The sequence below is a fragment of the Coffea eugenioides genome, chromosome 6 (assembly GCF_003713205.1).
Source record: "Coffea eugenioides isolate CCC68of chromosome 6, Ceug_1.0, whole genome shotgun sequence".
In the NCBI taxonomy this organism is placed as follows: domain Eukaryota; kingdom Viridiplantae; phylum Streptophyta; class Magnoliopsida; order Gentianales; family Rubiaceae; genus Coffea; species Coffea eugenioides.
In genome coordinates, this window is record NC_040040.1 from 3,031,406 (window position 1) to 3,042,625 (window position 11,220).

Sequence of the window (11,220 nt, forward strand, 5' to 3'; positions counted from 1 at the left end):
GAGCTGTTTGGGGGTGAAGGTGTAATATAACAGTAAGAGAAAGGGCCGAAGCACGAATAAAGCGGAGATGGGATGGAGGCGCCCCCACAGTATCATCCAAGTATCTCGGGGCAGCCCCCTGCTCACACACGCCGCCACACTCCGTATCTCTAATCACCCTCAGTCCTCAGTATACCATAGCTTGGCTTCCCCGAATGGCCGTTCCCATTTATAACTACTACTTTTCCCCGCTCCTCCGCTGCCCGCCCTGTGCCTCCCCCTTCTCCTCCTTTCCACCGTATCGTCAGCTACACCTCCTCTCACCCAATTCTTTACACTCCTCTTCTCTTTCGCTTTACCATTTAAAAAATCAAAGTATTATTAGCGCTACGATTACGGTATGATGAGAGGATCTCATTTACTGATGCTTGCTCACCTCTTTTCTTCTTTCTTCGTAAACCTCTTCTTATATAATTTAAAACCCCTTCATTTATTCCTGAATGCTAGCAGGTTTTTCCCTTAAGCAGACGACGGCGGAGGGCTTTAACAATGGACTGCCAAACGACGCCGGAGCAGAAACCCATCTCTCAAGACAGGATGCTGGTTTGTATTTTATTCATTCATTAAATCTGCATTTTTTTCCCGGACGTCTTTCGAGTGCTACATTGATTGCATTGCCGATAGAGTTTAAATGTGGTTAAAAAAGAAATACTGGTAATACTAGTAGTATCTTGATTGTTTGTCTTTTATTGATATCTAGAGAGGTCTTAATTGATGTTGTGCTTACTGATGATGATTTCGACGATCTTTTGAGTAATTTGATATAGGTTTTTGTTCCGCCCCATCCACTGATAAAACATTGGGTTTCAGTTCTGCGGAATGAGGATACACCAACTCCAATCTTTAGTAAGCTCACTTCTGGATTCTTTTTTCTGTCTGCTGGTTTGTAATATATTTCCATTTCCATGGATATGTGTTGTTCTATTTCAATTACAATGGAGGTGCTGCATTAATCCTGTTTACCTGTGAGCCGGCAGTACTAATGTCATTGCAGCCATATTTCAAGATTGATTGACTTCACGTACTGTGCTGATGTGCTGGTGTGCCCACTAACATAGCTGGTCACATTCACTGACCTTTTGAGTGTTCACTTACAAGATTTAATTGGGTTCACCATGTCAAAGTAATGCTTACTAGTTTTACTCTGATTTTGTTCGTGTAGAGAGTGCCATGGCTGAGTTGGGGAGGTTGCTCATGTATGAAGCTTCAAGGGACTGGCTGGTCAGCAGCTAATATTCACACGTTGTCTCTTGCTTTTTGTTGCGAAAATACTTCTGAATGCAGTAATGTTTATGGTATTTATAGTTCGGAAGGTTTGATGCTTAAGTTACATCTCAAGAGGACCACCTGTGGTAGCTGGGAGAGCTGTTTATATGAATTTAATCTGTTTCTTCAATATCTTGTAGCTGATCTGAGAGTTCTCTTTTTCATTCTTCTGGTATGATGACTTACAGTTCTGTTGTCTAACCACTGCCAGCCAACGATTTCCGGGGAGATACAGTCACCACTAGGTGTTGCAACTGTTGAATTTATAGACCCCAGGGAACCTGTAGCGGTTAGTACATTAGTTTCCTAGCTTCTGCATCATTCTCTTTCTTTGCTAGGATATATCTTGTCATCTATTTGAACAGTCATGTTATCAAGACAAATCCTCAGAAAATTTTTATAGTAGCATTCTGCCTCATTTGTTACAATTGGAAACTCAACATGTTAATTTTTTTTGTTTGACCTTTCTCCCTTCATCTCTCTTGCAGGTTGTTCCCATCTTGAGGGCTGGCCTTGCCCTAGCTGAACATGCATCATCAATTTTGCCGGCAAGCAAAACATATCATCTGGGTAAGGACTGGCATCCAAACTGTTCAGTGTCTAGCTCATCACATACAGTGTTCTGACTGACTTTTTGTTTATATTTGGTCATAGACAAATTTGCTCAAAAATTTTTTAGTGCATTTAGATTTTTGAAGTGTTCTGACAGTGAACTTTGTTAATAAATATCACTTGTCTATTGGTTTTTGTAAATGACCATTTAGGAGTTACAAAATGTCCTTTTTCAAAGTTTTGACTTTTAGTTGATCTTTACATTGTTATGGAACTTGAGCTTTATTGTTGTTTAATCAGTCTTACTTTCATTTGCAAACTAAGGGATTAGCAGAAACGAAGAAACGCTTCAGCCAACTGTATACTTAAACAAGTAAGGATTCCATAACAAAAAATCTTGGGGATTTTTTCTTCATCTTTTTAATTTTTGTCTCTTACGGCTGGCACTAATGCATTAATGGTATCTTGCTTTTCAGTTTGGATTTTCTGGATTCTTTACTTGTATAATTGCCACTGTGCTGGTGGTGCAAGTCCTGACAAAGTTGATTTCCATTTTGCCAGGTTGCCTGACAGATTTCCCGAAGGTTCTCGAGTATTTGTCGTAGATCCTATGCTTGCAACAGGTACTTATGATTTTGGTTTGATTCAAATGCTTAGTATCTGGCTCAACAAAATCAATTTGGTTCTCAAATATTTGTCAGAGATCCTATGTTTGAATATTCTGATTTCCAAAATAAACACTCTTGAGAAAATGTTGGACCTTTGAGTTTCATTGTGGGACAAACAGCTCTATATATTTGCTTACTGTCCACTTTTTGAGGTTTGAGCCTTCAAAACTAAGATTAGATTGTTTGGATTGGATAGATTTATCGGAAGACTATAATTTGGATTGCAGAACAGTCTTTAGATTAGATTGTTTCGATTGGATAGATTTGTGGGAAGACTATAATTTGGATTGCAGAACAGTCTTTTAACTCTCTTAACTCTTACGAAATTCAGTTGGTTGGTTATTTTGTGTCATCCTTTATATGAAACCTATTGATTAAGGCCCTGAAGTTCATGAATGGTTTTTTCTCGATTTTTGAAGCACAGTTGTCATACCAGTGCATCAAATATCCTTTTAGTTAGTAAACCCGGGAGCTGTGCATGACAGATTTGTCAAATATGGAACCTAAGTCGTTCATCATGAACATTGTCATTGTTGTACTGCATTAGATGATATAACTGGTTTCATTGGCCATGTCCAGGTGTCAATAATTTCTACCTCGTGCTTATATTGGTGTCTTTTATTAGTTCCTTTCTTTTGGGTTGGGGGGGGGGGGAGATTTGGGGTTTTGAAGGAATAATTGGAAAAACAACTTCTTCTAACTATACACGCGGAGATGGTTCATGTAACACGATTTATGTCTATGATGTACATTCAATAATGAATAGAGAAAGTTTGATTCATTGTGGGAAAGGCAGCTTGGTTCCTGACTCTACAGCTTTTTTCTCCCTAGTTTTCCTCAAACGTAACTTACAATTTGATAATTATGATCACTCACTGCTCTATTGAAAATTATTTAAATTGTTGATTGAACTTTACTATGTGTGCTTACCATGTCATGCATTAGAATTTCCTTGATCGTTTGATTGTAGCAATCATAAGTGTATTAACTGTTACCTAAAGGGGGAGGAAAAAAAAAAATTCCCTACTAGTAGGGATAATGTTTCATCGTTAAATGCGGTTGTTTCAACATGTAATGTCTGATCAGGTTTGCCATCCCTATTTGCTTTTTCAGAAAACTATGGTTAAGCCTAAGCAAAAGCTCTTTTTTGATGTGCCTAAGAACCTCAATTTTGACATCCATAGTCTTTTATTTTTCTTTGTCGCCTAGCTGCTCCAGGATGGCTATTGCTACTTTATTCTGGAGTTAAAAAGGTGTTGAACTTATCCCTACGTGGTATTCAGGTCTTGATATGCTGTGGTTAACATGAGTGTATTTCATAAAATGTTCTGTTTGAGAAGTGAAATATTCTTGTCATGGTGTCAAGTTTTGCCTAGGTTAATATTAAGTGCATGTATCTTCATCTAAGGTTAAAGAATTTCTAGGCGGAACACATGACATGGTGCTTTTAATACTGTTCCTCTCCTGCTTCTTAAAGAATGTGACTGTCGATTCTCAGTCCAAACAATAATTAATCCAGAACTGCTGTGGACGTCCATGCTAGCATACACAATGTTCTTTGTTAGTTTCATTGCCAGTTCACAATCCTTTGCACATGGAGATAGATAACTATCATTTGCCTTATACTTCTGTTGCACTAATTCTAGTTGTCAGTATAATCTCCTGGCCTATGCATTTAGAGTACAGGCTTCTCCACTAACCGCCTGTGTAAAAATTACAGGTGGCACAATAGTTGCAGCTCTTAACTTGATAAAGGAACGTGGTGTTGACAATAAGCAAATTAAAGTGGTAAGCAGATGAAGAAGCACTCTTCATGGGTTGTCGAATTGGAAGATTCTTTGTTTGCTTAGCCATGCATCCTCATCCAAACTTGCAGCAGATTTTCATGGTCAATGTGGTACATTATGCCTTTCAGGTAGCTGCAGTTGCTGCTCCTCCTGCACTTCAGAAACTCAGCGAGAAATTTCCTGGGTAATGACATGTCTTGATAAGGTTGGTTAATAGGCAATGTAACTGCTGTCATTTGTCAGGTTGCTGACTTTTGCTGTTTCTCAGGCTTCATGTATATGCTGGAAATATTGACCCCGCTTTAAATGATAAAGGGTAATTACTTTAGAGAACTGTAGTTCGATTTTAGCTTAAGAAGCATCGCAAGCAGTGACCTCTTTGTTTACGGTCACATTGTTTGAGCTTTTTCAGGTTTATAATTCCTGGACTTGGAGATGCAGGGGACCGTAGCTTTGGCACATGAACTGAGAGATACAATAGTCTCTGGTGCAGTTTGGTTCTAGTTGCATGTTCCTGCTTTGAACACTTGTGGAGATGTAGTGAGTTTCCTTTAGGAGTTGATTGAATGGATACTTGGATCCGATGTTGAAAATCATTCCTTGAACAGGCTGTCAGGGCCATGGACTCGAAGAGGTAAACCGATTTTCGGAATGTCGAAATGGGACTCCTGCTGTATCGATAGTATGTTCAGTTTTATTGTAGCCCCTTCTAAGTTTTAAAAGACTCATCCACAGCGTAAAGTTATAGTATCATAATTCCGGATTTGTTGTCTAGGTTTTTGATCCACACTGCTTTAAATGACTGGGAAGAAAAACATCTTTTTCTTGAGCGTATCTCGTACACGTTGGAATTCTTCAAGCATCAAACTATTGCAGTAAATGATTTTGACTATCAATTTTTTGAACCAATATTCTGGCGATAGCAATGCTGGATGACACGTTTTTCTGCGGTACCGAATCCTAAACATAGTTCAACATTTAAATGCACCCTCACGCCTTTATTGCTTCCTTTATTTTTTTTTTATAGTAAAACTATGATATTGCATGAGGATTATGACTGGGAGTTTTGAAGAGCCGTCCTAATTTGCGGGTCATTAGTAACTGCTGGTAGATTGATCCATTTATTTTTCCTCACTGAGTTTGTGTTCCTACCACAATAATGGAAAATATAAAGGGGAGTGCTTGGCTGCCTTACATCTAAGCTAGAATAATTTGAATCTAGCATACCTATTATTAGAGCATTGTTAATGGCATTCCTATAAATATGGATTGCACTTCATCCCCTTAATATATTTTGCAAAAAATGATTTGCAAAATAAAAGAAGGTGTAGTAGGGCCACCAATTGGTAGCCTTCCCGTCACGGTAAAGCACAGTTTAGAAAACAATAATGCATGGAAATAGAAGATTTTCCAGTGGTATAGACAGTAGATGTGGATGTGAAAATCCTGTCCTTACGAATTAAGATGGTGGTTGATAGTAATGGTAATAATCTTTTTCACAACAATGTTCCTTTTTTTTTTTCCCAGGATAGAACATCGATAATAAATTTTATTTGCACTCCTACTTTATATTTTGCACTCCTACTTTATTAGTAAGGGCAAATTACACTTTATCCTCCTGTAATTTACTATTTTTTTACATAACCCCCTATTATTTCAAAAGTTATATATAACCCCCTCATGATTTGGATTAAAGTGTCAAAGTAACGAAAATGATCATTCGTAATGTAGTCACCTAAAATATCTTGATATAAAGTTGAAAATTATTTATTAATCAAGGGGGGTTATGTATAAATTTTAAAAATCATAAGGGAGTTAGATAGTAAATTATTAAACCATAAGGAGGTCATATGGTAAAATATAAAATCATATGGAGTTAGTGTGTTATGTATTTATAAGTATAATTTTGACATTTTTAAAAGTTTCGTTACGAATGACTATTTCTATCACTTTGACACTTTAATCCAAACCATGAAGGGATTATGTATAATTTTTGAAATCATAGGAGGGTCATGTACAAAAATACTAAATCACAGGGAAGTAAAGTGTAATTTGCGCTATTAGTAAATCACATTTTCCTTCCAAACCAAATTGCATTCCTAAATTCAGGTAAACCGGTAATAATTCTCATTTTGACGGGGTTGAACGCTGGAAGGTAGCAGTAAACGACTGCTAACGATAACGTCGGTGTAGTGGGGCAAACCCACGCGTGACACGCGTCAGCTCGGCCGACGGCACACCCCAGGTCGGCAATAGAGATCCCGCAACCCTGGTATATCAGTTTGGAGTAAGGGAGGACAGCTCAGTCTTGGCCGCCGCCTCTCCGTGGATGGGCCTGGTGGGCCGCCACCTCCGAATCTTCAGGAACTTTCGTGCCAAACCCTAAGAAGACTCCGAACCCTAAGGGGACACCCACTTCTACATGGAAACTACTACACGTTAAACCTATAAATATATCACTACTCGACAACTCAAGGTACGCCATCTACAGTGCTCTATACTGTCACCCCATTCTTAAGCTCTACTGACTTGATCGTCGGAGGTAATCCGGGGACTCCGGTCCCGCCGTTGTACTTTCTCTGCAGGTCTACTTGCTCGATTTTCCCTCTCAGCCCGGTTGCACTCAGCCAACCCGGCGAGGAGCAGCTCAGCTCAAATCGCGTCTTTGGCTGTCGCATCAATTGGCACCGTCTGTGGGAAACACGTATAACTCTTCTCTCGCGAATCATGCCAAGGACTAGGTCTTAGAGGAACGCTGACGGATCCAAGGGGACCGAACGAAGTGGCCCCCAGAACCCCCCTCGGGGTCCAACTCCTGGGGAAGAGGGGACGGGGCTCTCACGAATCCTGCCTGAACAGCTGGTTCAGACGGTGGCGAAAAACCTGCCCACCTTCGAGGCAATCATGAACTACCTCAAAGAGCAGTCGGGAGGTCATCAGGACAAGGAACCTAAGGTCCAGGGAGTAGAAGGAGTAGAGCTGTCAGAGTCCCGAACAGGGAGCCCCAAGCCCCAGGCGAAGCGCCTGCAAACTGCCGCGGATGCAGTCAGATGCAAGACTTTCCCAATGTTCCTAGAGGGAAAGGCCCGGCAGTGGTTCCAGGGACCTCCCCCAGGTCGATCCGGTCTTTTACTCAGCTCGCACGACTGTTCTCAGCACAGTTCGTTTCTTCGCGAGCTTTCTCTAAAAGCACTGCTCACCTCATGACTATCCAGCAAAGGCCCGAGGAGTCACTACGCGAATACATGGTACGATTCAATAATGAATCCCTCCAGGTCCGCGACCGAGACGACAAGGTGGTCATGGCCGCCTTCATCAACGGGCTGCGAAAGCAGAAGTTATATATTGAGCTCGTAGAGAGACCTCCCAAGTCAATTCGGAAGATGCTGGACCGAGCTCACGAGAAGGCCAACGCTGAGGAAGCCAATCGCTCGAAGAGCGCGCAGGAAAGGCAGAGGGACGACAAACGCCGAAAGAATGCCGACCAGGGAGACGTGCGACGTGACCAAGGGCGAAAGAATACCTATGACCGCCTGCCTAGGAGTCGACCCCTGGGGGGAGATAAGCCCTGGACTTCCCTCACGGTGCCCTGAGCTTGGGTCCTTACGGTGATGGAGCAACAAGGGTCGGGGACAAAAGCAGACGGGATCAGGGCCTGTACTGTGCATATCACCGAAATGTGGGGCACGATACGGAGGATTGTCGTCACATCAAAAAGGACATTGAAAAGTTGATCAGACGAGACCACCTTGAGCAGTTCATACGTGACGAACGGGTTGACCAGCGACGGGCGAGGCCCAAATCAGATCACCTGAGCTACCCCCGTGACCGACCTCAAGGGCCTCGTGGCCGAACTCCCGAGCAGGAAGCTCAGAATCTGGTTGGGGTGATCAATACTATTGTAGGAGGACCGGTTGGAGGGGATAGTCATACAACTCGGCGGCACAACCGCCCCCTCCCATCGGAGAAAGCTCGAGCAAACGGCTAAAATGTACGAGGAGATTATCTACGGACCAGAAGATGCAGTGCCTTTGTCTCCAATAACCACGAATCTATCGTGATAGAGGTCATCACCTGCAATTACAAGGTAAAGAAGGTATACATCGATAATGGCAGTGCCATCGACGTGCTGTACTACAAGACCTTTAAAGAGCTGCAGCTAGAGGACAAACAGCTCGTCCCGGTCCGGACTCCATTGATCGACTTTGCTGGCCCCCTGGTGAGACCAGAGGGAATGATAACTCTCATGGCCACGGTGGGGGTGTCGCCAAAGTGCCGAACGGTGCTAGTAAATTTCGCGGTGGTAAAAGAACCCTCATCGTACAATATGATTCTGAGACGGCCCACTCTGAACGCCCTCCGGGCTGTCTATTCCACCTTGCATTTCAGCATAAAATTTCCTACTCCAGCTGGGGTACCTGAGGTGCTCGGAGATCCTGAGGTGGCTAGGGCCTGCTATATTGCAACTCTCAAGGGCAAGGAGAAATTGGTAACTCAAACTGCTTGCTTAGAGCCCTGGGAGCCCATGGAGAAAAGAGAGAGACTAGAGACGGATGAAGGGCTGATTGAGCAGCCCGTCCGGCCTGACCGACCTGAGCGCACGGTCAAGGTCGGCACCTGCCTCAATGAACAGACCCGAAACTCTCTAGAATCCCTTCTAACGGAATATGCGGAGATTTTTGCTTGGAGTGCTGATGACATGCCAGGGATCCCCACCGAGCTAGCGGTTCACAAGCTACACGTAGACCCTAACGCCCGACCTGTGAAACAGAAGAAGAGGAACTTCGCACCCGAGGTCGTTAGGAGTGAGGTCGGCAAGCTGTTGGAAGCCAAGATCGTGAAGGAAGTCTACTACCCGACCTGGCTGGCTAATCCAGTGCTGGTCAAGAAGGAAGAAAGAGCTTGGAGGATGTGCGTGAATTTCACTGACTTAAATAAGGCATGCCCAAAGGACTGCTACCCTCTCCCATGGATTGATCAGCTTGTGGACTCAACCTCGGGATACGAGATTTTTTGTTTTCTGAACGCATTCAAGGGGTATCATCAAATAGCCCTGGATGAGGAGGATCAAGAGAAAACCTCGTTCATCACTGAGAACGGCACTTATTGTTATGTCACCATGCCGTTTGGACTAAAGAATGCAGGCGCAACCTACCAAAGGTTGGTTAATAAACTGTTCAAAGACCAGATCGGCCGAAATATGGAGGTTTACGTGGATGACATGTTGTTGAAAAACCGGACTCAGGAGCAGTTCATCGCAGACTTTAGGGAAATTTTCGATGTCCTTCGAAGCTCACGGATGCGACTAAACCCCAATAAATGCACCTTCGGGGTCAGGTCGGAAAAATTCCTGGGCTACATGATTTTCAAGGAAGGGGTGAGAGCTAATCCGGACAAAATCAAGGCCATCATAGACATGGCTCATCCCCGAAACATCAAGGAGGTTCAGCGCCTGACTGGGAGGATGGCGGCTCTGAACAGGTTCTTGTCTAAATTGGCAATTCGGGGCTCCCCTTTCTTCAAGACCTTGCGAAGTGCTCCGCAATTTGAATGGAGCCCCGAGTGTCAGAAAGCGTTCGACGAACTAAAAACCCACCTGGCTCAGTTGCCAGCTCTAACTTCTCCCGAGCAGGGTGAGACCTTGTTCATCTACCTAACTGTGGGGGAAGAGGCTGTTAGTGCGGTGCTGGTACGAGATAAAGATAACGTCCAGAAACTTGTGTACTATGTTAGCCGAGCCTTACAGGGGGTTGAGGCAAGGTATTCGGTGGTGGAACGGTATGTCTTGATATTAGTTCATGCAGATCGAAAACTCAGGTCGTACTTTCAATCTCACCTCATAGTGGTGGTGACGGACCAACCCCTGAAGTAGATCCTTTCTAAGCCCGACGTCTCGGGACGAATGGTGAAGTGGGCTGTAGAGCTGTCAGATTACGATCTCGGATACCAGCCGAGGACGGCCATTAAAGCTCAAGCTTTGGCGGACTTCATAGCTGAAGGCGTCTCCTTTGCGTCACACGGAACTGAGGTCGATCAAACCAGGGAAGCAGAAATGGCCGTGAAAGCCAAAGACTCCGCCGACAACGCACACACCAGACAAGCGGCCGAAGCCCTACAGGCCAAAAACGCTACCAAGACCACACGAACCCGAGAGGTAGACGAGGCCTTGCAGGCTGAAGACGCTGCCAAGGTTGCCCAGGCCAACAAGGTAGCGGAGGTCGGACAGACGGGAGACGCAGCTGAGGCCAAGCAGGCCAGAAAGGCTGCCGAGGTCAAAGGGGCCGGAGAAGCAGCTGAGACCGAGCAGACCGGAGAAGCTGCCGAGGTCGGACAGGCCAGAGAAACGGTTGAGGTCGAACAGGTCGGAGATGCTGCCGAGGTCACACAGTCTGGAGGAGCAGTTAAGGCTGAACCAGCCAGGAGGGCAGCCCAGACCAGAGGGGCTACAGATAGGGGTGAGCATCGAATTCGAATTCGGTAATTCGGTAGATTGAAATCGGTAATTTTTGGTAAATGATGCTGGGATATTTCGACCTAATTCGTATTCGAATTACCAAATATCGAATTCGAATTGAATTTGGTAAACACAAATTGACCGAATTGTCCGAATTCCTGAAGCAATCGCAGCCTGTTTTGCTTTGTATAATAAAATAATTTCTAGCAATAAAACAAGTGCTGTTCACAATTATCATTCATAAAGCTGCACCAAAATAATGGAAAAAAATAGAAATAGTAATCACGTCCATAGGCACAATAGCCAGATGATTGCACTACCAAATCACAACATATAAAACTTTCCCCAATAGCTATCGCCTACCAGTTCAAAACAGAATTACTTAAGAAATCACAAATCCAAACAGAATCCAGTAAACTTCAGAATTACTAACCATCCCAAACTTCATACACAT

The 11,220-nt window shown here is 43.6% G+C and overlaps 1 protein-coding gene across 1 annotated transcript; it reads left to right on the forward strand.

Annotated features, from left to right (window-relative positions):
* The first annotated feature begins 163 nt into the window (after positions 1-163).
* On the forward strand, positions 164-5,153 carry LOC113774533 (uracil phosphoribosyltransferase). Its single transcript, XM_027319071.1, has 12 exons — positions 164-377; positions 490-582; positions 807-885; positions 1,202-1,260; positions 1,517-1,594; positions 1,794-1,875; positions 2,182-2,230; positions 2,419-2,480; positions 4,246-4,313; positions 4,441-4,496; positions 4,581-4,628; positions 4,725-5,153. The coding sequence occupies exons 1-12, from the start codon at positions 195-197 to the stop codon at positions 4,774-4,776; spliced, it is 909 nt and encodes a 302-aa protein (XP_027174872.1). The 5' UTR covers positions 164-194; the 3' UTR covers positions 4,777-5,153.
* The last annotated feature ends 6,067 nt before the right edge of the window (positions 5,154-11,220 follow it).